The sequence below is a fragment of the Vanessa cardui genome, chromosome 26 (genome assembly GCF_905220365.1).
Source record: "Vanessa cardui chromosome 26, ilVanCard2.1, whole genome shotgun sequence".
NCBI lineage: Eukaryota > Metazoa > Arthropoda > Insecta > Lepidoptera > Nymphalidae > Vanessa > Vanessa cardui.
In genome coordinates, this window is record NC_061148.1 from 7254352 (window position 1) to 7280569 (window position 26218).

The following is a 26218-nucleotide window of genomic DNA, read 5'->3' on the forward strand; positions in this document are numbered from 1 at the left end:
GTTTTAATTAGAACAATAAAAACGTATTAAACACATGCAAATACAGAGGTGCCTGGATTTGAACCCGCAGTCATCGGTTATGATGTACGCTCTCTAGCCACTAGGACATTTCAGCCTACACAATCAGTTGTCCCACTTGCCAGCCGCCTACCAGATTTGCATTTAAAAGTTAAATTATAACAATATTATCGTAATAAAATTACCTAAACAAATTAAATAACTTTTTTGTATCGGTTCAAACATAATAATTGAAATAAAGCGCTTTATATGTAAATTCTTAAGATAAAACATTGCATTATTTTTATTATATACTAAATTTTAATTTATGATCACAACTTTCTTTCATAAAATTTAATTATATCCTTTCGTCGAGTAATAAAACGTTATTTATCTACTTACCTTTCGAAAACTTCATCTAAACGTTAAAATTATTACAGTTTTATAACAAGTTTTTTTTATTTAAAACACGACAGTCGACATAATTCATTAAAATCTCGGCCCACATCAAGTGCGCTGCCCGTAACCGAAAATTCGGATGAAAGAGGAACCGAGATCCGGAGGAAACAGCTCGGAATAATTTTATTTTCTGAAGTTTTCCTTTATTTAGTTTTAACAAGGCTCACCTTTTAAATGTTTCGTGAAAAACTGTTAATTATTCGTTAACATCTAATTTGAATTTCGATTACGACAACGGTAATTACAGCAATATAATAATTCAAACTCAAACACAGAGAACTTTATTCAATGTAGAAGTACTATACTTACTTATTGATGGTCAAATTTAACAATACCACCACACAATTACATACAACTTAGACATACAATTTATTGGTGATAGGGTTTTGTGCCCAAAAAATTAAAAGTATTTAACATGATGAAACAAAATTGAATAACATAACTACACTAATTTAGCACTTCTTAATATTGTTGTACAGACAAAAGGTACATATAAGATTTTAAACTAACATGTTTATATTTATTTATACAGTTATTAAATACGGGATATTTACCATGTTTTTTTTTATTTGGTGTAGCAAAGGTGTAGTTTGGTGGTGTTTAATTTGTCTTTATAATTTATCTCATAATCAGAAGTAAAGGAAAACATCGTGAGGAAACCGGCATGTGACAAATTTCATAGAAATTCTGCCACATGTGTATTAAACCAACCCGCATTGGAACAGCGTGGTGGAATGTATTCCAAACCTTCTCTTCAAAGGGAGAGGAGGCCTTTAGCCCAGCAGTGGAAATTTACAGGCTGTTATTAAAGGAATGGCTTATAAACCATCATCGTATCTCATGTATAATATGTTATAGTCCAAGATCCCAGGGCCGCCAGACGTCACGTATTTTCTGACGAAGGAACTGTGGACGATTAAGTAGTGTTAGTATTTACTAATAACGCATGCTTACCTGCTAGGTTGCTTAGACGGTCAATTTTCAGGTATCAGGTTACCAAGGTACGTAAAATCATTACTTACCTCACGTAAATTCTCCAAGCTGATTTTATGTATATTTTAGGCAATATCCTTAAAAATAAGTCGCCAATACTCCCAGACACTTTCAGTCGGCCGTTTTGCTTTGCAGACGCTTTAAAGCTCCCAAAATAATGACTTAACTTCACGTAAATTCTGATGCTCCATTTTTATATATGTCCACCAGACAACTATTTTAAAATCTTTTACAAGATGCCAGACCGATCCAAGTGGCCAATCATCCCCTAAATTTAATTTTCATGCCTCTATGGGTACATACCAACAAGCATTTCACCGTTTTGGTTCCTTTTATTTTGTTGGTAATGTAGATAAAGAACGTGTATTCAACATTATACAAAAAAATATTTGTGATATATACAACGTTCCTGGAATAATTGATGTAGATGCTGCCAGAGTCCAACTGTTTATTAACAATTATATGGTTTCTGACATTAATGAAGAATTCAATCGGACAATCGGTTTTAACTCTTGTTTGACGAAGATATGATTTCAAACATAAGCTGTTCCGGTTCTCGTCAACATGGTTCCGAGAAATGTCAACGTAGCTATACAATCTATTCAATCGCAATTCTCTTTACATTTTTTCATTATTTCTCTACTACTATTTACAACTAGCTGTGCCCGCGGCCTTGTACGCGTTTGAATTTAATAAAAAAAAATATTGCCTAAGTTACTCCCTATTATATCAGTTATTTGCCAGTGAAAGTCCCGTCAAAATGGGTCCAGCCGTTCCAGAGATTAGCCGGAACAAACAGACAGACAGACAGACAAAAATTGTAAAAAATGTTATTTTAGCATATGTACATATACATTGAGTAAAAAAGGGCTCTTTTATATCACAAACAGACACTCCATTTTTTTTATATGTATAGATTTTTCGTTCAGTAAATTCTTATAAAGAAAGCGTCTGGCAATATTACTATACTGATTATTTTAAAATTAAAAACAATATGCTTAGTCGCTAGAACAGGAACTTAAGTCGTTTTTAATTGTAGCGTGCAGCTTATCTGGATAAAGATCTTTGTTTCTTGAGTAATTCTCATGAAATCTATTATATTAATAATGATTTTTCTTTGAGCGTAAAACTATGTCCAGTTTAAGTTGAAACGCCAGTAGATTTTTATAGATTCCTTCTTTATTTTCCAATATGCTTTTCCGAGATGGCTCAGTGGTTAGAACGCGTGCATCATAACCGATGATTGCAGGTTCAAACCCAGGCAAGCACCACTATATATAATGTGCTTAATTTGTGTTTATAATTCATCTCGTGCTCGGCGGTGAAGGAAAACATCGTGAGGAAACCTGCATGTGTCTAATTTCATCGAAATTCTGCTACATGTGCATTCCACCAACCCGCATTGGAACAGCGTGGTGGAATATGTTCCATACCCCCTCCTTAATGGAAGAGGAGTCCTTATCTCAGCAGTGGGAAATGTACAGGCTGTTACTTTACTTTACTAATTTGTGTTTGTCTTGTGCTCGGCGGTGTAGGAAGACACCGTGAGGAAACCTGCATGAGTCTAATTCACAAACAATAACAATAAAGAAAACAATATAGAACTTATACCAGAAGATACAGTGCTTTTCGCCTAAGATACCTAATTATATACCCAATATGACTTCCCTGTAACCCAACCGTTTTAATTTAAGTTATTGACTTGACTCGCGTTATATTGTTTATGTTTGCAAATTAGAAAGAGATAAAAGAGACGAGTCTTATTGTGATAATAATAAACTTTCGAAGTATTATTTTGACTACGTACATATATTGGGTCAAAGTTTGAACCAACTTCATCCAACGCGAAGTTGCATAATTAAGTTATCATTGATATAATTAATTTCCAGATGAACAAACTGCTTTGTTGAAAAACCAGATCTTAATTGATGTATTCACATTTTATTTATACGACTTGTATGTATGTTTGTTTTAATTAATGTTTGAAATTAATTATGTTAAATAGAGTTGATCGTAAATAAAACTTATGCTGTTGTTGATCTGTCTGTCAACTTGACTTTGTATTTTTTAAATGTTGAAAAAGAGTAACTACTGATATTCTTGCCGGTTCTTCTCGGTTGAATCTACTTTCCGAACCGATTATAGCTTCACTTAATTGTAAAATGACGATTCAAAAGTGCTCGTAAAAGCCTACTTGAATAAAGTTTATTTTGATTTTGATTTTTTTTATTTTGTGTCTGATTGTTTTAGAACTTGTGTTGTTGATGTTGATAATGATTGAGTCGAAAAGGCCCAGTGGTTAGAACGCGTGTATCTTACTGATGACTGTGGGTTCAAACCCAGTCAAGCACCGCTGATACTCATGTTCCAATTTGTGATTGTGTTTATAATTCATCTCATGCTCGGTGAAGGAAATCATCGCGAGGAAACCTGCATGTGCATAATTTCATAGAAATTTTACCACTTCTACCACATGTATATTCCACCGCCCAAATTAAAACACCGTGGTGGAATATGTTCCAAACCTTCTCCTCAAGGGGAGATGAGGCCTTAGCCCAGCAATGGGAAATTTACAGGCTGTTGTTGTTGTTGGTACTTACTTAAAGGTGTCTGGTAAAGTTAGATCAATAAAACGTGACAAAAGAAGGAATCATGAGGAACTATTTATATCGGCTTAAAATTTCCCAAAAATAGCTAATTAATTGCCTAAATCGTCAAATTGAAAGTTTCTCTACCGACCAAAATAGAATTTTCGCCCATTAAATCGTCCTAAAAAGCTAGGACACTGCGTCCTCGGAAGTGGACCGCTCCAATTAGATTCAGTGCACACAATTCTCGTTAGTCGCAATGAGAATGGACGAGAGGCACACGAGTCGCTCGCATTTAATTGAGGATTAATTCATTGAAAAGTTTAAAAAAACTTTTGTCCTCCTTTTCTTTCGACAGGTTTCCATTGAGGCCTATTTTCAGTTCAACATATATAAAATAGAATATTATGATTTATTTAAACTACTATCTGCTTACTTTCGTAAGTGTATGTTTTTCCAGGAATTTCTCGAGAACTCAAAGTATATCTATTTAACTTAGGTACGCTTTAACTTAGGCAACAGTGTAAGTTTCATTAAAATCAGTCTAGTCAAAGATTATTTTTTTTAGTTCACTAGCTTTTTTGAGTATAGCAACATAAGTACATCTAGTATACATTTGTTTCTTTTATTTTTTTCTTAAATAATTCTGGTTGAAGTCTTTTTGAATAATTGTGATATTTGTATTTCAGACTAGAATGCATTTGTAAATACTACTAATAATAATATTAATTATAAGATTTTTAGTATCTATTTTTATTGAACTTATTTTTATTAGATATTAAATCAAAATCAAAATAAACTTTATTGAAGTGGGCTTTTACAAGCACTTTTGAATCCGGTTCGGATAGTAGGTTCTACCGAGAAGAACCGACAAGAAACTTAGTAGTCAATCTTTTTCAACATTAAAAAAATACAATCGTATCACTTAAACACAATTATATATGTATGTTATGTATCCTGCCTGGAAGTCAACGGGTATTAATTCCAAGCTTTTTTATCATCTACAAAAATCTATTGATACTGTCATTTTTTCTGGCCCCTAAGATACGGGTTTTCCTAATTTAGGGGAACAGGGCCTCTGTGAGATATGTATTTGATATGAGAACAATAAATATATTTTTGATTTGATTTGATTCCCTGAAAAGTCGTTTAATGACGTTATCGACGTTAACCTGACCAAGGACACTAGAAACAAGACAAACAAAGAACTCGTTATGCTAAAGTGAGTCGTTAAGGTTATAAGAGCAAGTCCTAAGTTCAAACCCACGCAAACCCGGGTCAAGTATAACCAGGCCTACTAACTGAACCAATGTAAGTACATAATATCTTAGTTTAGAAAGTACCTTTTCGATATGAGAAATCTTTATTATTTATGTGCCAATCTTGGCAAAGATGGCTCAGTGGTTAGAACGTGTGCATCTAAACCGATGATTGCGGATTCAAACCCAGGCAAGCACAACTATGCGTGCATGCTCGGCGGTGAAGGAAAACATCGTGAGGAAACCTGCATGTGTCTCATTTCATCGAAATTCTGCCATATGTGCATTCCACCAACTCGCATAGGAACAGCGTGGTGAAATATCATCTTGCATGGGCATTTGTCATCCTCAATTAACCCATTTTCCAGTGTCTACTTATTTTACATAAGGAAGAGTGCACATGTTTTTTGAGAAAAACAATTGTTTTTGTCCTTGCACTTGTCCGGCACTTGCTTTCAAAAGTATTTGAAGCATTTATAACAAAAGTTACTGATTTGTCATTGTAGTCAAAATTTGCAACGCTCGATTCTAAATCCACGTTTTCTCTTTGTGGCAATCCATTAAGTAGGAATTAAATTATAGTGTAGTTTATTGTATAAGCAGAATCAGCTGTGAACACAAGTTCAAGATAACTGTCCACACAGAGGTCATGTGTTACGTAAATATTGCTTCAAAACAAATTACCCACGGAGATTTATCAGTTCAATACTGTATTTGCTCTTGACTATTCGTTTTTATAATAAAGTCAGATCAATTTGTCGATGTTTAATTAATAATTTATTAAGGACATAAAACTATAGTTATGGAATATTTTTAACTTTAGGTTTGTGTTTCATTTAAAATCGAAGCAGTTTTTTTTACGAAACATTTTTTTGGATGGCGTGTACGTATGTTTTATCTGTGGGTAAGTATATTATTATTACTATCTATGTGTGTAAATATTGTATATTCCACTTTCTCTTCGCATGTAGTATGAATTAATATTTAAGGTTTCCAAATTATTGTAATCAACGCCTATCAACTAATGCAATTTTACTAAAAACTATTTTAAATACAAAAACCGCATATAAAAGACAATATTATATATAAATGACTTAAAGGAACTTGAGGGCTCCATTTGTTTGTATATTTGTTTATCTATATAGTATATATTTGTTAATTAATCAATTTTGAAAAATATTTTATTAAAAAGTAGTAAAATTGTCTGTTTACCTATTTTTAAGTTTTTATTTTTTATTTGAAGTATAATTATTCAGTGTTGCCAACAGTCTCGCTCTCTAGGACCACACAAGCCAAGAAGAGACCAAAATTGATAAATTGGCAAATAATGCTTTTATTTGAATAAGTTGATGATATATCTTTGTGTCATAGTAAACACATTTGTTAAATGTAAATTTAACTGCGTGATGTGGGAAAAAACAGTTAAGGAAAGATCAAAGGGTAAATAGGCCTGAGGCGTTGGTTAGGAAGACATGGTTCATCCGGTTCTTCATTCAGAGAAACTAATATTTTAGTTACTTTAAATGTATAAACAAGAATCAAATTAAAAAGTTATTTAAGGCAATTTGCCTAAATTTCATCGTTTATTTTTTAGATATTGTGATGTCCTTTATTTATATTTCGGGATTATAAATAAAACCGCCAAATTATCAGTAAGTAGATACACAACTCAAAAGAACGTTTTCCCGATCCCGATGACAGATCGAAGTGCTAGTGAGGCGCCACAGTTGATTTGTGTGCTAAATTTTATTATATGTCACAGATACTATTTTGATATTTCATTAACAAGCACGAAAATCAAATTTGAAATCCAAGTAAGCAAGAATCAAATAAGTAATGTATTTTTAGTGACATTCTGTTAAGATTCACGTGTTCCAGCATTCACCATCTCATGTCTTTCTATCCTATATATATTATATATTAACAATTATTAACCATTTATTTTTTTATTTCAGAATCAATATGAAAATTGTTGTGCTGCTATCATCATTATTTAGCATTACAATCGCCAGAAGGATATCATGCCACGCTTGTTTGAATTCAATTTGCTACAAACGCGCTACCATCTTGAAAGGTTACAAATTCTCCGGCCAATTAGCAATAGACAGAAATAGCAACGTTCTTTATTTTCATTATCAAAACAACCGTTCAAGAGACTTCACTGGAGCATTCGATTTAGATAAAGTTCGCTTCAGTCTTATACCCAACCTTGGATTCACATTTGGCCACGCTGTCGACCAATCCACGAAGGAGCTTTACGCATCAGGAACCAAAGGAATATACAAGTACAATCCTATAGAAAATAAAACCGAATTATTCGCATTGAAAGAAAAAACAATATGGCACATGCATTTCACTGATAAATTATACTACACGGAATTTCAAAAGAAAGGTTTATACACGTATACAAATAAGAATTCTAAAACGATTCCAGAGTTATCGGAACACCAAATCGATGATTTTATCGTTGATAAAATAGGCGATATTTATTTTATGAGCAATTATGCTATTCACGTATTAAGAAATGGCGCGAAAACTCCAGTACTGTTTGAAGATGAAATATATTCACTGACCACAGATAAAGATGGCAATGCATACTTTATTCAGCCATACACAAGAGGCATTTATAGTGTTAACTACAGAAGTAAAAAGTTAAATGAAATTGGTGCATTTGGTAAAGTTTCAGCGTTCAAATTAGTATTTGACGGAGACAACCATATAATTTATTATGATGTGACAAATAAAAATTTGTTTTATCTGTCGCCCACGTTGAATATTTGTAGTGTTGGGACGAGAGGTAAACATCGTAAAATGTTTATAGCGACAACGTCTCGGAGTTACAAAAATCATAAAAAGAACAATTTGTCAAACATCAAAAATATTACTAAAATAATATAAATGTTAAGAAATTATGATGACTTGGTTTATGGGTATTTATGTTACAATAAATTTAAGACAACCTGGAGGTCGTTTCTCAAATTTATTGTAATAAAATATATGGAGCAAGTTCGTACACTTTCTAAATTATTATGGAATATTTTTTTTAGAATATGTATTCTAGGTAATAAATATTGTCTTTTATAAAATAAAAACTTAAAATAAGTAGTCATAATCTAACGTCCATAAAGTATAGTTAAATTTAATTACTAAGTATTATAATTATAAGTAATAAAAAAAAGTTTTTTATAAGTCGATACTACTTAGTACGTAGTCTGTGTGTCGTGTAATATTTAGTCTTATACAACCTCATATGTACTAATGACGTTTTAAAACATAGAGTGGATTGTGCCATAGACTACATCACAAATTATTTTATTTGTAATTTATAAAAAATAGCAACAGTAAACTTATATATATTATTATAATAATATTATATATCATTATAATAGTTGAAAAAGATTTTTTATTTCTTTAAAATTACTTAAGTTAATTTAATCAGGTAAAATCTTGAAATATGAATTGGTAGGTTCAGTCAAATACAATTGATGAATTAAATGAACTTGCATGCATTGCAATGCATTTTTATGGTATTTATGATCAGATCTAATATTGGCTCCAAGATATGAACTCCTCACCCGTAAATAGCACAGACAAAATTCTATATCTAAAGAAAAAAAAACTACCATAACTTTATGTAAAATTTTTGATAACCATCGCATCTCCGCGCTCCTTATCCTCGCATCAACACAGCTCTCACATACTTAATGCGATAATTACGCCTGATATTATAATATAAGAGACTTTTAAGAGTTTTATTTTTCTCTAATTCCCTTAAACATAATTACGGAACAATGAAATAAAAAGCAAGGAATATAAAAACATTTTATTATTTTTTTTCGCAGATATATAAAACTGTAACAAAGTAAAACATCACCCTAATTTAGATAAATATTAATATATTTCAACATCTACTTCGATTACTACAAATAACATTCCACCTTTACAAAATCATTATAGAAAATACCAATACAATTTAATTGCATTTTTTTCTATAATAACGTATGCATCCTTTGGGATTTTATGCCAGTCTTTCTAGTAACAGATTATACATTCATTATTTATCAACGAATAATTTTCTTTATATTTATTACTGTATAATCTGTTTTACATTCTTTACTATCTATAATAAACAATTTTATATTTATCTGTGCACTATTCTTATTTTAATTAGGACGTAATATTGCACCTACCCACGAAACATACATTCAGTCTCAAAGTTTAAAACATTTTTTTTAAATGAATATAGTGTAAAATAAAAAATCTTACAGCCATGTCAGATAAAAAGCAAGTTAAAAAAGTATGTATATATAATAAAATAATCGAAATAATAAACAATTTCATATAAAACGATTAAATAATTAAAAAATCATTCGTGTCCTATAACTTTTTTTAAATTTAAAAATATTCTCTATTTTTTTTTTAATCACTCTTTGGCACACTACCAGTCGTATTAAATTTTATAACTGAATAAATTATACGAATTTATATAATAATAGTCACTCAATCGATCAAGGATTCAATCAAATCATTGTAATAATTTCTTGTGTTGCCAGTTTATTTATAATTGGGACCTACATTTCACGAATCGTTTTCATATACCAGTACCGATAAGCTGAAGTAATTTCTATTCATCACATATTAATGGACAATCCAGTGGAATGCGAGATCCCCCCCCCCCTTTCCGCTTCCCCGCGCACCTTGTGAATTTATTAACAATAACGTATTTGTTACTAGCGAGACTATTATGCCGTCGGTAGTCACACGAATTGTACATGCAAATTCAATACTTACGAAACGTTTTTTTATTACCTTTGAATAACGCCTTAGATAATTCGTTTCGGTAAACATCGTTTTGTGGAGTCGTTTCTTGAATACCTCGACGGTAACTCCCCTTGTGTGTGTTTAAAAATGTTTTAAGTAATACTTTTTTAAAGTATATTGAGCAGTGTAGGGTCGTGCTAGGAAAAACTATATATACCGAAATACCTACAAGTGACTATAAGACATATAAAAATTAAACAATACGGTTATTCTACACTTTACTTTGCTTACAACGCCTCTCAGTCCATATATTATGAATAGGAGTTAGGGGGCACTCCGTTAGAATCTGCCGCCACGGCTTAGGGTTTCGCCTCTGTCTGGAAAATTGGAAAGTTTGTGATACCATAATTAGTTATCTATCTACATATTTATTTCTCGTAAACATATTACTTAATAACATACTATATCTATCTATCTATAGTATCTAGTCTACATAAAACTGTAAATATTGTTAGATTATAATCTATGAGAGTATTTTCTTTTCCGAACTGGAGGTAGTGTTTAATTTGACAATCAAGAAGTAAGTGTAATGCTTCTATAATCTCGGAATATTTTATTTCGCGAGATTGTAAACTGACAATTGTGAACTTTATGCTTTCACTTGTGGGGTATGGTGACGGAAATTTCTAGGGCCTTGCTATGTCTACTGTGTTCTGTTAGCCGTCCATTACTACAGACAGCATCAGCAATGACATGATCTGTAAACCGTAACATACTGCCATGGATTACAATCTATACTAATATAGATTATAATCTACCAAAGGGTATATAATTTAATTTTAAACACTAACCTAAAGTTCATAAACTGTGGAAAAATTATACGTAAATTGAATAAGCGTTCACAATGTTTCGTATACAATTTCGCGAGATAGATTACAAACTAACATTATCTACAATTGTATGTTGATATAGACATACTAACATAAATAATATACCATTTAAGAAAAGTTGAACAAACAAAAACAGCACAAAAATATCATTTACATATTTGTAAAGGAAAACATCGTGAGAAAGCCTAACCAAATCCACTACACCCACCACATTGGGATATCGTGGTGGAGCCATACAAAGGAATTTTTTTTGAATGGCCATTTTTTCATTATAGTATAGTAAGTGAACTAAGAAATATTGAGAGAATCTAAGACTTTATGTCCCTTGTGCCGGCAGTTATATTGGCTTACTCACTGTTTAACCCAAAACACAACAATAAATAATAAATAAATATTGGACAAAATCACATACATCACTCTGATCCCAATGTAACTAGCTAAAGCACTTGTGTTATGGAAAATTAAGTAACGACAGTACCATAAACAACCACACCCGAGACAACATAGAAAACTAACGAACTTTTTCTACATCGACTAGGCCGGGAATCGTACCTGGGACCTCGGAGTGGCGTACCCATGAAAACCGGCGTACACACAACTCGACCACGGAGGTCGTTTGCAATACTAATTGCCACATCTATTGCCGTTAGTTAGCAGAATGTATAATGAGTGGAATCTACCCAGACCATTTTGCACAACAATCAATGTACAACCAAGTAACGACCATCAACAGTCAGACTAAATGTTCCTTATTTAAAATATAAAAATACGTACATTGCACTCCATCTCTTCTCTCCTCTTATTGGCCATCGTTTCAGCGTTGTACTCGTTCTCCAAGCCGAATAACTAAAAATAAATTTCCAGAAACATAAATACCTACTTTATACATCGATCAGTATTATATTTAAATTAAATATTCATTAACATGCCGGTAGCGTATTCCATTCGAAGTATAATATATACCAATTTTAAATGATCACATTCCATATGATTTGCTCTAGGCTCTACTATAAAAATATTCTTTATTGATATATCTTTACCCATAGCTCAAATAAATAAATAAATATGAGACAACATCACATACATTACTCTGATCCCAATGTAAATAGCTGAAGCACTTGTGTTATGGAAATCAGAAGTAATGACGGTACCACCAACACCTAGACCCAAGACAACATAAAAACTAATGGTAATCTACATCGACTCGGCCGGGAATCGAACCCGGGACCTCAGAAACTCGACCATGGAGGTTGTCAAAAATCAACATATAGTTACAATTCCAATATCAATTTCGCCTACAATGAAGGCACTGTTTTTTGCGACACAATAATGTATATCATTATTACATAGTATAATACAAAGTCGCTTACCACTGTCTGAACCTATGTATCTTTTAAAATTACGCAACGGATTTTGGTGCGGTTTTCATTTATTGATATTCGAGACCATTTAAGAGACAGATTTTTGTATATAATACATGGACAATATAGGAAAGAAAAACCGATAATTTAGGAGTTTATAATCCCACAAGATATATCGTAAAAAATCGTTCTTATCAGATATATTGGTCATTAATCGTAAAACAATGAATTTCACCCACCCACCCAAAACACAACTACATATATCAAGTACTGCTGTATGGCGGTAGAATAACTGATGAGTGGATGGTAAATCCATACCCTGAAAGAGAATACTTCTTGACGTAACCTACCTTGGTTCTGGAACATAAATACACAACTACCAAATACCTATTTATTGTTCTACTTTACCAACCTTTAATATATCTTCATTCTGCAAATGTTTGCTCGGTCCAGTCTGAACAAAATGGCGGATAACATTCCCGCCTTTTTCAACGAACAAAGCGCCACCAATCTGCACCCAGTCGCCTTTCAAATCCCCACCTAAGCCTATTACATACAAAAGCAACATACTAATTTAAAAACTATTTACTAACAATCAATACTTTAAATACTTACAATATTTTTTTAAGTAATAAGGGATACCAACATTAGGATAACTATCCTAGTTTAACTACTATGAGAAATCTATTGTAGATTATACTGGTAAGGTAAACGAATTTGTTTTTTATTAACAAGCATTTCGCCCTAGTTTACACGAGTGCAGTTTATTAATAAAGTTCATTGAATCATTACCAGAGATTATGCTGCGATTATACACAAACAAATGAATTGTAACTCTTTGTATTATTAGGATAGATATCAAGTTATTACTACTAGAAACCCTCTCGTATTTATTTAATATACATTTTCATTTTGATTATATTTAATAATTATAGTACCATCCAATGATATTCTAATAAACAGATATGTTATACCCATACTAAACAACAGAAAAAAGTGTGCCGCGCCGGGGACCGTTTATTTTACATTTCGTTACAAGCAAAAAGGATAGCTTGATAAAAACAATAAGTAAAAGGGATAACTAGATGTTTTAATTACGCAAAACGTATTACTGCGTAATTATGATGTATTATCACGTATTACTACGTAAAACGAGTTAAGGCAAACGTCCCAATTGGGACGTTTTCTAGTTCACTTTTTCCGCGTTAATAACATTTCTGTTTACTAGTACATCATTGGTACCGTCTTTAAGAAATCAAAGACACAAAGCAAGTGTAATTCTCAGAAAAAAATATGTAGTGTTTTCTTTTTTGTTACATGGCTTATAATCGAGGCAGCAGGGCGTAACTTCTTTCGTCAATCACACATAGGAAGGAGCTGACACGAAAGAGATTGATCGGATCAACGTAATTAAACAGAATGACTAATAACGTTAATATTACTTTTTTTCTACCACAACATACACCAACAGAAACGATTATTAACTCACTACCTACATATACAGATCATCAAATTCTACCAAAGACAATTAAAAAAAAAATTCAAAAAAGGAATACCTAAATACCACAGATAAACTAAATGCTATATAAACTATATGAGTACGAGTTCTGTGATAATGACCTTCGCAATATCCAAATTTCTCAAGCGTTCCGTTGGTGCATGTTGAACGTAATGACATAATATTTTCCCGCCATTACTAACTAAAAGAGCGCCGCCATTTTGTAATCCATCACCCGTTATATCGGTCTGTAAACCTAATTCATGCATAACGACGTAAGTTATAAACGAATACGTGCTTATGTTTAATTAAATGTTATAATCCGAAAATATGCTTACTTTCAATGATGTTCTAGTAAACAGATATGTCATTAATGCGCAAAAATTGAAGACTAGAAAACGTCCTAATTGGGACGTTTGCCTTTAGTCGTTTTCATCATAATTATGCCAGTAATACGTTATAATACATCATAATTATGTAGTAATACGTTTTGCGTAATTAAAACATCTATACTCCAGCCACATTCGATCTGGAATTTTAGTAAACAAACCATGAGTCTTCATAATTAGGGTTGATACACTCTTAATAAAAAATAATAATTATTATAATTAAAACTATATTCATTATAACACAATTTCCTCTTTAAACACAAAAAAATTAATTTAATACAGAATCCAAAAATTTTATTAAGCCCGTCAATACATAATTTATATGAAAATTAGCTTAAAATAAAAGTTTAAAAATCTTTAATTACCCCTATAATATTACTACAAAATTAACAACCCTATATTTTAATACTGACGTAAAGAAATCGTAGTTTTGTAACATTTGGAGTTTTTTTAAGCAATTGGCAGATTTCGGAAGGTATAATAGCGATACAGGCTCTTCGTAATTGGTGGTGTATATTTTTAATCATATAATTTTAATTTTATATTATATTAAAAATATATACTTATGGCGCATTCCTAATAAAGTATAAAATATTAATGCTTAAAAAAACATACTAATATACACTAGCATACCTACAGACGTTGCTTTTTCCAGTATTAGAGCAATTGTAATCTCAAACCTCCCATTGACCCATTCAAATATACACAAAATTAATTTAAATGAATGATGCGGTGAAGGAAAACATCGTGAGGAAACCTGCAAGTAACAAATTTCCTAGAAATTCTGCCACATGTGTATTCCACAAACCCGTATTGGAACAGCGTGGTGGTAATATGTTCCAAACCTTCTCCTCAAAAGGGAGAGGAGGCCTTTAGCCTAGCACTGGGAATTTACAGGCTGTTGTTGTTGTTGTAATCTAAATGAGTCCTGTCGTTTGGGAGGCGATAGATAAAGTTAATAAAGCGAATTATATAACTACAAGGTAATTTCTGATATCATTTTAAAATTGGAGGTATTATTTTTGAGATCTACATTATTCCAGATGATCATAAGCATTATAATTATAACCAAGAATGCGCTTAGTCCTTTGTCTTAAATATTTCATTATCAATCATCAATTTTAATTTTTATTAACATCAAAAAATAATTGTTTTACATATTTCTAAAAATGTTTTGAGCATCTGCCTGACGTTGGTTGCTAAGCAACGTTTTGTTATTAAACATTCCACATCGAATTTGGCTGGAGTATAGTTATCCCTTTTACTTATTGTTTTTATCAAGCTATCCTTTTTACTTGTAACGAAATGTAAAATAAACAGTCCCCGGCGCGGCACACTTTTTTCTGTTGTTTAGTATGGATATAACATACTTATCTGTTTATTAGAATATCATTGCTTACTTTACGTTCAAAAAAATTAATCATAAATTTACAACAATATTTTTTATGGTATAGTATGGAAATGCGTATGGCCCAGCAGATAGTAAATGGGCCATTCTTATAGACGCCAAAGCATCACCAACCACCAACTAAGATGTTATTACTCAACCCATACATTATTATGTATGGGACACTAATGTGTCGTATGAAATTATAACCAATGCGCCAATGACCTTGAGAACTAAGATATTACGTTCCTTATGCCTCTAGTTATACTGGCTCAATCACACTTCACACCGTAACTCAAAAGTAGTAAGCATAGCTGTATGCAATTAGAATATGTTTTAAGAGAATAGGCTATCTGACAATGCGAAAAATAAATTGTGAATTAATGTAATCAGTGTATATTATGAGTTAAAAAATGGTTATTTACTAACGAAACTTGAAAATAATACTTAATTTATTCAAAAATCAATAAATAAAAATGTATTTTTTCTAACGTTTGTCACGTGACACAAAACGCTCCTGATTGGCTGGTCCTATGATGAAGTCACTTTCTTGTAAACCTTGCTTTTCTACTATATGTACCACAGATTAAAATACAGCAAAGTGACCAAGTAGTGAGTGTCCAAGTAGCGTTTTCGCGCGTTATTTAAATATGGATTTTTTAATATGATATTTTTCGGCAAATATGTACTAGAAATAAAAAAATCAACTTTTACTGGGTTCCGTAACCTCTACTAAATAATATAAAATGGGTTTTAAAAAACCAGTCAAATAGCCTATTGTACCTACCCAAGGGGGCGACCACGATCAAGTGAATTCATGGAATTTGTTTTATATTATTACCTCGATTATTTGTTTGATGTCAACTTACCCATACTTTTCCCCTTTGAGATCGCGTCTCTCGACTGCTTCCACAAGAGCGATGTTAATATCGTGACGACGTTGAATCTTTTGAATCCAAGCATTTGATATGTTGATCGATCTTCAACGCAGTATAACTCTGAAAATAATATAGTGTCATAATTAGATGCACTTGTCTTTTGGCTCAAAATCTGGATACTTTAATAAAACATAACTGTTAAATCCTTCTGATGTTAAGAGAACATCGGAAGGATTTAACGTAGTGTTAACAGATATCATGAAAATCCCACCATGAATGATTTGGACAACGGATTGGTAATTTTCTTACGAATTCACAATCACTGAGTTTTCTCAACTGTGACGTTAATTGCGATTGGAAAGTAGCGACACTTAAGTTACAATTTCTTTATCAATATAATATACGAAGAGATCACTTTACATTTATGACAAATAGCCATTCAAACCGCCAATTATGATATAAACAAACCCATCCAAATTCGATTGAAATCGTTTCATGTAAAGTCAATAACATAACAATTAATTAAAACTGTCAGGATGCTTTCTAGCAAATAAATTGACCAGAAATTTTACTAAAACATAATGTCATAAAAATGTGTAATTACTAGCAATTATTATTGTAGTAATATTTAACCACCATACATCAAAACAATTGCAAATTTAGTATCTATCTTGTAAACCTGATGGAACATCAGGCACGGTAATAAAATCCTATTGGATATTTTAGTCAAAAGATTCTTCGTATCAGCCGGATGATGACAATGTTTACCTTACGTATGAATTATGGTGATTACGAAACAATTAACGGAATAAATTTATCCGAGCACTACATCGCCTACGCAGTTAGCGTTTCTCCTTTGAAAATCCCCACCATTACGGAAATCAAACAAAGATTGACGACCTCCGTGGTCGTGTAATATGTACACTGGTTTTCATGGGTACGCCACTCCGAAGTCCTGGGTTCGATTCCCGACCTAGTCAATGTAGAAATAGTTCATAAGTTTTCTATTTAATCTTGGGTCTGGTATTTTGTGTTACCGTCGTTACTTCTGACTTTCCATAACAAGTGCTTCAGCTACTAACATTGGGATCAGAGTAATGTATGTGATGTTGTCCAATATTTAAATTAATAAAGTAAGTAACTCTTCTAAAACCTACAATATATCATTCTCATAATATTCCTTACCATCTCTCAAATACTTTAACGTATTGCGTTGCGCAAGATGCAATTAGATATAATTACGAGGAAAAGGTCGTCCTATTAACCGCCTTGCGTGATGATATAATGGAACAAGTATTCATAGCTATTCAAGTACTTACTATTGAAGTTCACATGACTGTGTCGCTTAAGACCTTTAGTTTGTTCAACGCAATAATAAAAATCCAAAGACCATACACGAATATGGGCTTTAAATCAACGGACAAAAACACAAAAGGCAAACAGATAGTAAGCATAACCTCATCCAAACCAACTTTTTTATGGCATAGGTACACGAGCAAAATGCCACATGATGGATAAAAAAATTAACTATAACTTACATCAGCAATGCATCACCAACCTTTTTGTTCCAAGGGTTAGTTCCAAAGGTCGGTGGGTATGCTATGACCCTTGGACATATTAAACTGGCTAACTCAGAGTTTGGATGCTTGGAAGTCGAATATATTGGATTCTGTCCCAAACCAGACGTGCTTGACCAATGCCCCATCAAGTACAAATCTCAGATACTATACGCTAATCAAGTTTTCTAATACAAACCTCCATCGAAAAATTTCCCATCGATAAACTCCTTTGAACCCGGTTCCTCAACACCAATGCCGACGAGCTTTATATTGTTTTTCTTAAGAATCGGAGCGATTTCACCCAACTGTAACATTAATACACAGGGTAACATATACATTACCTACTACGATATTTATAGGACGAAACTTAATACGAAACCACGCTGACGTTGTCCTGGAGGGAAATTCCACTAACTTAGATGTACGACACAACTTAGATGTAGCATCGGCCAATGCAATAAAACCGATTACCGCCGATTTATACAACCAATGGAAATATACCCCTATCGCACCATTCGGCGCTATTCGACGCCATAGATTCCCGCGTCAGTTCAGCCCGAGAAAGCAAGTGCGTGTAAATCGACGTGTCAAATTGACGAATATATCAGGTCATATGATATTACTAGTTAATACGTCAACATCACATACACATAAGAAATAAACATTGACAATTTGGGATAGCGTTATTAATTCGAATGTGGTCGATTTAACGAATTTTGCCGACGCTATATCTAAGTTGTGTCGTACTATACGTCTGACTAGGGCTGCCAGGTGTTAGGATAAAGGAGGACATACGTAGGATTTTTGATTGCTTGTCCGGCCAAAATAAGCGGCATCCGGCCTGTTAGGATTTAGGTAGGAATTTTGAAGTCGCGCGGCGCGCCGGTACTCGTTCTTCAAGAAGTTTTAAAGCAAATTTCCGCTAACGAAAAATATTAGGTTATTAGTTGTTGTCATACTTGACATACAAGCTTTTAAAGTTTAAAAGTTTAGTTTTGTTTAAATAAAGGAGAAGATATATGTTTTGTTTCGCTTACGTTACGTTGATTTATTTTTGTTGTTATGTTTAATTTTGATAATGTTAAGTAAGAAAATAATTTTTGTTTTGTTATAATATAACGACTGATGATTAAGAGAGTTAGAGACTGATTTATAATAAAGAAATATTAGCTTGATTTTGCTTTTGTTTTATTAAAATGCAATCAGAAAATCCCGGATTTCCATTTTTTTTAAGTAACACCAAAATTTTTCAAAAATGTGAGGCCACCGGATTTTTCAACCGAGTGCTAGGACAAAATAAAATTAGTTTTACACTTTTTATAAAAAAAAAATGGACAAAAAAAACAAGATGTCCGGATTTTTTACCCAAATGTCAGGACAAACTCACAGGTCTGTCCGGCTTTTGCGTCTGAGGACCTGGCAACCCTACGTCTGACTATTCATGGCATATATAATTTACTGAGGAGTGAGGACAGTGGCGGCCTTAGGGGGTGGCGAACAGGGCAATCGCCCGGGGCCTCGCGCTTGAAGGGGCCTCGCCTCGCGTCCAGCCAATAAAAAAATATTTTTTTACTATATTTTTATTTATTTAAAAGACTTTTGATTTTGTTCCTGATTTTATGTATGAAGGAAACGATGACATTATCTCGGTGCTGAAATACATAATAGAACACAAATAATAATGTAAACTGAAGTTTACCCCACTATCGAAATAGTTCTGCGAAATAGTTCTGTTTCTGAGTGGCTGTACCCGTATAGAGATACTGACCACGCTGGAAGAGAGGTCTATAAATTTGCAATATCTTATGGCCTCTCCCAGCTCGTCCACAAAACCACTCGTATCCAGATATCGTGGGCTACACTGAGTATTGCCTAGACCTTCTGCTGACAACCGATCCCGAAAGATATTCGGTTTCCATTTCACCACCACTCGGGAAATCGGATCATTGTGTGGTAAAATCTGTGTCTTGACACCAGTTGGGTTGATGCTCGTAAAAGCAAAGCATTGGATCTTCAGTCTAAGAAGAAAACATACAACGCAGCTACTAAATATTGTAAAAAAGCGATAAGAACAGCTCATTTTGACCATATTAGCCGTATAGGGAGAAAGTTAGCTTCTTTTCCCTCAGGGAGCAAAGCTTTCTGGAGCCTCGCCAAGTCGGTTGAGAAAAACTTCTGTCGCTCTTCGCTGCCTCCTCTCCGCAAACCTGACGGATCCCTGGCCCACACCGCTAAGGAGAAAGCAAATTTATTTGCCAATCTCTTCGCGGAGTATTCTCGTCTGGACAGCAATGGCAAGCATCCACCTCAGTTACCTCCGTTTGGTCCTAAAATGAACGCCGTTAAAATACACCAAAAAGAGGTACTCAAATGTTTGCGAAACCTGGACATTAATAAGGCCAGTGGTCCTGATGGCATTCCGCCAGTGGTACTGAAGTGTTGTGCTCCTAAGTTGTCTCCTGTTTTGACTCGTCTATACCAACTTTCTCTGGAAACTGGCAAGGTTCCGAGAGCTTGCTAATGTTCAGCCCATTCCCAAAAAAGGAGGCTGGGTCAGCACCCAGCCAATTACCGTCCCGTCGCGATCACCTCTATAATCTGTAAGATTATGGAGCTTATTTTAAATAATCGTCTTCTGTCATATCTTGAAGAAAACGAGCTCCTTAGTGATAACCAATATGGTTTTCGCAAAGGACACTCGACCGGAGATATGCTAATTTATGCCACCCACCTTTGAAACGAGGCCTTGGATGGTCATGGTGAAGCAAAAGCCGTCTCATTAGACATCTCAAAGGCCTTTGACCGGGTCTGGCACGAGGCTCTACTTTGTAAGCTTCCAGCATACGGCATATTTCTGAGCTCTGTGACTGGATATGTGACTTCCTGAGGGAACGATCGATTCGAGTTGTCTTGGATGGCTGTTCTTCCTATCTAATGGCAATCAATGCTGGGGTACCTCGGGGATCTGTTCACTGTAGCTGAGAGGTACATGTCCAACCCGCGAGCCAGTTGTGATGAAATACGGTCCTTGAGAGAGTCCATGATTGAACGGGTAAACGTGACTTTGCAGTGGATGTCCGATTGGGGTGACGCCAATCTTGTTCCTTTTCAACCCTTCTAAAACACAAGCGTGTCTTTTCTCCGCAAAAAATCTAGGGCTTTTAGGTATTACTATCACCTCTAACCTCAACTTTGGCCAACAAATCGAGTCTATGGCACAAGCGGCATCCAAGAAAATTTCAATCCTTTCAAAAGTTCGGCGGTACTTCAGCTCTGAACAGCTGCTTAATCTTTACACTGCACAAGTTCGATCATGCCTGGGGTACTGCAGTCATCTCTTGGACAGTGCAGCCAAATATCATCTGGAAGCTTTGGACTCAGTTGACCGAAGAGCCCGTAGGTTAATTAACGACGAAAAGCTCTCAAATAGGTGACTGCACACCCTTGAGCATCGTCGCCGAGTGGCCAGCTTTAAGAGTAGAGTGAACAGGTACTTTCCATCAGGTGATATGGAAGACAAACGCCTATTCCATATAAATATGTAAAAAAGAAAAAAAATCATTGCCACTACATCTGTCACGGTTGCGTCTGCTCAACGGAGTTTTTCGAGGCTTAAAATTTTTAAAACATATTTAAGAAATTCATGACACAAGATCGACTTTCAGCTCTTGCTATTTTGTCAATCGAAAATGACGTAGCTGATTAGTTAGATTATTGTGCTCTTTAACTTTAGCATTTCTTACCAAACAAAACGATTACCTATGAAATAACCAGACCAACTTTCGCATCACATAGGTAGGTACTTTTTCGTAGGACAAAGAGCCTCGCAAAGACCTATCGCCCTGAGCCTCGCAATGAGTAAGGCCGCCGCTGAGTGAGGACATTATATTCTAACAAACGTACAAAGATCAGTGAGGCGTTTAATTGCTATTGTTGATAATGTGAACCTCGATGTATAGGGTTTTATAAAAGGATCCCAGAAAGCGTTCAAAATGCCTCTATTGCCAAATTAAAAAAAAATATTAAGGTACGCTTGTGTGCAAAAGGTTATTATACAATTAATAAGTTTATGATGAATGGCACATCTTGGGAATGAAACGATCGCCTCCTGGCTATTTCATTTCATTCAAATTGTTCATACCCATAATACACGAGATAAAAAAACCGCTGAGTTTCTTTCGCCGGTTCTTCTCAGGTCAGGGTATTTTCTTTTCCGAACCAGTGGTACTGTTTCAATTGGGCATCAATAAGATAGTGTAATACTTCTATATTGAATAAAGCAATTTGAGTTTGAGTTTGAGTTCGACAGCTGACAGTGACTGCCATTTTGATTTAACTTACTCAATAGGAACCTCTGTACAAAACTAATTTTAGATGGTCTATTAATAATTAATCACATGTAAAAAAATACAGAAAAATTGTGTTTACTAAATCTTTGTTGGTAAGATATATATAAATGTTAATACTAATTTACATACAATATATAAATAACATTATGTAAAAGTTTTTCGAAGGTATTTTCGGTAAATTTTATATTTCGGACCAGTTCAACTTGTTCAGCACATTTAATTAAATAATATAATATATCGATTGAAGTGCTTTTATAACCCTAATAGAATAAAGAATATTCTAGTGTTTTCTGCAAATTTATATTAGTATGTTAATTTATTCAAATCTATAGTATACTTAATTATACTGAGTTCATTTATATATAATGCGATATGATTGTAAATAATTTGAACCATTATAAAATGTATTTATTAATATTAATAAGAATGTGTTCTTCATTTAAAATCAACGGATTCTATATTTAACTATTCAATGGCGCAAACCTTTCATTAAAATTAGGCCCAAAACTTCTTTAACTTTTTTATTTGCTACTCCTTATTGTTCTTTATGGTTTAGTATTTTGCTATATACAATAATACGTACCTCCTTCGCCCACAATCTGCAGAACATACATCCCCAACGACGAAAGAAAATAACAGCTGTGGTTTGATCCTGCCATAAAGTTTTCAGCTCCACAGACTAAAATAGAAAAATTACGTTACAAATGATAATTTATTTCCTTGATTCTTTGTCTCAAATATTATAAACGACAAATTATCTAGATATATGTATGTCTCTCTCTATAGTACTATTCCAACCCGACGTAAAAACAAATAAACAACATCAACAACAACAACAACAACAAAGTAGTCAAAGGATTTATTAGAAAAGGTTTGAAAGAAAGTTTTGAAATCTACGACAGGTTTCGTTTTGATTTCAGTGTCTTGGAATGTGCAAATGACTGATCTACAATAGGCAAATCAAATACATACTCGCTTTTTGAGAAAATAAACATGGCAACATTGGAGCGCAACTTGACGATATATATTTTTAATTAAATTATTAATTTCGTAATTAATAATGTATATCAAACTTCTATTTGCTATATCATTAGAATACTCAAGGTTTTTAAAAAATGTACAATAATTTTCTTATCTCGAATCGAGAACGATAAAAGATCATCTGATATCGTAATCTAAAATTATCCCTAACCATTGAAACGTGATAATCTAATTTAAAAAAAAAAAAACTATTTCTTTTTTTATATTTGTAGGCTAAAGAGTAATGAAAATATTATTAATATTGAAAATACAAATGTCATGCCAAACACAAGGGTTTCGTTGATTGGTATTAAAATATATTTTTATATCTAAATTTATAAATAACAAATTTATTATATATAAATAGTGAAAACCTATTCCACCCTCTTGAAGTTTATAAAAAACATTTCTTAGCTGATGTTCGATGACGTTATAATCTCAACCTAATCGTAAATTTCGACTTTTTAGGCTCAGGCATTTTCACTCATGACAAATGATTTCCAAAAAAAAAAAAAAACAGTTTAAATGTGTCTCTGCCAATTTAGTTAAGAACGAAATTCGGTTATTAATTTGGAGTTGACTAAATAAAATATTGATATTCAATTATATCTGTTTATCTTAAAGATGATGATTTTTTAATGAACATGAATATGTAAAATTGACTATTGTAAGATAGCCAAACGAAAACAATAATAATAACACCATAAATCAACATTGCACACACATAATATAGCCATAGAGCACACACTTACGCTTCTCTACAGGCAGTCAAACACACCTATACAGGTTAATGTGTAGCCTTAAGTATTAGACATGCATATGTATATTAATATGTAAACCTAACCGGCGAGATCATACTCTGAACTGCGTTTCAACAATCTCATTTCCTTATTGATTCATTTTTTTACAAATAATTAAAAAAAATAGTATACCATCTATTTTTGTAATTTTTTGGTCCTAAACAATCAATAACATTTTTTATTAAAATTATGCAATTTATGCAAAATTAGCAGCAAACACAATTAAAAAGTGATATGTAACCTATCTGTCTCCTAGAAAATGAGGGTGATGAGTTTTGCTAAGTAACTTCTGTAACATTTTTCTATTTGCATGAGGATCTGCTAAACAATTCAGCTAGCTCAATGATTAATATCCACATCTTGTGGGGATAAGCAATGACAAAGGCCTCTAATCAATAATACTAATGATAAACAATCTTTTAAAAAATAAATAACCATCCATTTGAGTTCTTAAATACTTCAGCTCTAAAAAGTGTGTCATAATATAACATGTGTGTAATATTCATAACATATGAGAATTAAGAAAAGAAAAGTAGCTTCTATACTTATTATACCAGTGTATTTGTATATCTTTATAGTAAAATTACCTACATGATATAATAGGCATGATAAAGATAATGAACATAAATAATTTTATGTATCACAATGAGATGGCAAACTTGCTATCATTTACAAAAGCATTTCTAATCAAAAACAATTAAAAAAAATTAAAAACAAAACTAAAAAAAATTGATAATCTGTTGTTTTAATTCCATCAAAATTAACTTCATCTCATCATTCACAGATAATATAATTAACAAATTTACAAAATTTGACAGTTTAAAGACATCAATTAACTTTTTAATTTCAATACATATTATTATGGACATTCAAATAAAAAGTTAATTGATTACTTAAAATTTACCTTCTTGAGTAGATTCTAGAATATTCAAGAATTATTGTGCAGGTATTATAAATAAAAAGGTCAATGGAAAAATTCAGATGATAAAAAACTTTATCTGCCTCATTTTATCTTATATACATATGTTACATAAAAAAAAATGTTTATTGTATCTGATATGGAGTTAACTTTGTCATTACATTTTTTAGGAATGTAATTTACAAATGTGAAAGTTTGGATGTTTGTAACTCAGTCATGCCAAAAGGGAGGAATATATTTAAATAAAATTTAACATAGGTAGATTATAATCTGGAATAGCATAGGTTTTATCCAGGATAATTGTACACTTCCTGAGAAATACTTTTGTTTTTCACAGAGCAAAGAATCAATAAATTTTTTTTTATTAATGTAATATAATTAAATTTATTTGACTGTTGGACTTTCAAATTAACTAATTATTTCAACAAAAAATTTTGCTTACTAATTTTTAAGGGCACAACAAGCATAATTACCCCCCCCCCCCACACACACACACAGAAAAACACACAATTTACGCGTATACGGGTAAAGTCGCGGGCGAAAAATAGTGCGTAATAATTATTAGCTAGTTTAGGGAAGAATAATATTTTTGATTATTAATTTTAATTTATGGATCGAATTTAGATTAAAATAAAAAGCCGATTGAATTGGAAGCATTCGTTTTCTCTGCAATTTTTCTTTACGATTTCAAGGTACGTAGTTTTATAGGTCAACACAAACTACATTATAAAATAGAGATATTACCTAATAATTTCACGAGTACTTGAAAATCTTCATTTCATCATCATTTCACTTTAATTTTTTAAAACAATGATTTTCGCTTTGTATATTATTTCAGTAAAAACTTATAAATTTTAATCTTTTCTTACCTCACCACCTGGAATACTTTTTATTTTTTGAGAACCAAGTGCAATTATATCCGTTGTCATTTTTGCAATTTTTGAAGAAATCATGCAGTTAAATTTTCGATGTTTGTTTGAAAACAGTAAATTTCGGTCAATTAATTTTTAAATCAATCTGTCAAATGTCAGTTACACTGACGAACTGTGAAAGAATAGGGAAAGATTCTATTTGTGTGCAGTGCGATTAACAATAGACTTTGACATTATCT

At 32.7% G+C, this 26218-nt stretch overlaps 2 protein-coding genes across 2 annotated transcripts; one reads left to right on the forward strand and one right to left on the reverse strand.

Moving 5' to 3' along the window:
- The first annotated feature begins 6051 nt into the window (after window positions 1-6051).
- On the forward strand, window positions 6052-8480 carry LOC124540743. Its single transcript, XM_047118442.1, has 2 exons — window positions 6052-6200; window positions 7252-8480. Exon 2 carries the CDS (start codon window positions 7259-7261, stop codon window positions 8192-8194), a length of 936 nt encoding a protein of 311 aa, XP_046974398.1. The 5' UTR covers window positions 6052-6200; window positions 7252-7258; the 3' UTR covers window positions 8195-8480.
- A 620-nt stretch (window positions 8481-9100) lies between these two features.
- LOC124540816 (prostamide/prostaglandin F synthase-like) lies at window positions 9101-26181 on the reverse strand. The gene is made up of 7 exons (XM_047118537.1): window positions 25977-26181; window positions 22952-23047; window positions 18216-18324; window positions 16452-16580; window positions 12721-12854; window positions 11722-11793; window positions 9101-10434 (listed from the first exon to the last, which is right to left on the reverse strand). The coding sequence occupies exons 1-7, from the start codon at window positions 26058-26060 to the stop codon at window positions 10417-10419; spliced, it is 642 nt and encodes a 213-aa protein (XP_046974493.1). The 5' UTR covers window positions 26061-26181; the 3' UTR covers window positions 9101-10416.
- Window positions 26182-26218: the final 37 nt, after the last annotated feature.

What these genes read in the sequence shown, in the direction of transcription:
- LOC124540816 (XM_047118537.1), bottom strand. Translation starts at nt 26,060, where the DNA reads ATGATTTCTTCAAAAATTGCAAAAATGACAACGGATATAATTGCACTT. An exon ending in AAAGTATTCCAGGTGGTGAG is followed by an intron (nt 23,048 to 25,976) that starts GTAAGAAAAGAT and finishes TTTCTATTTTAG; the next exon opens with TCTGTGGAGCTGAAAACTTT. An exon ending in AGAATGAAGATATATTAAAG is followed by an intron (nt 11,794 to 12,720) that starts GTTGGTAAAGTA and finishes ATTTATTTTTAG; the next exon opens with TTATTCGGCTTGGAGAACGA.
- LOC124540743 (XM_047118442.1), top strand. Translation starts at nt 7,259, where the DNA reads ATGAAAATTGTTGTGCTGCTATCATCATTATTTAGCATTACAATCGCC.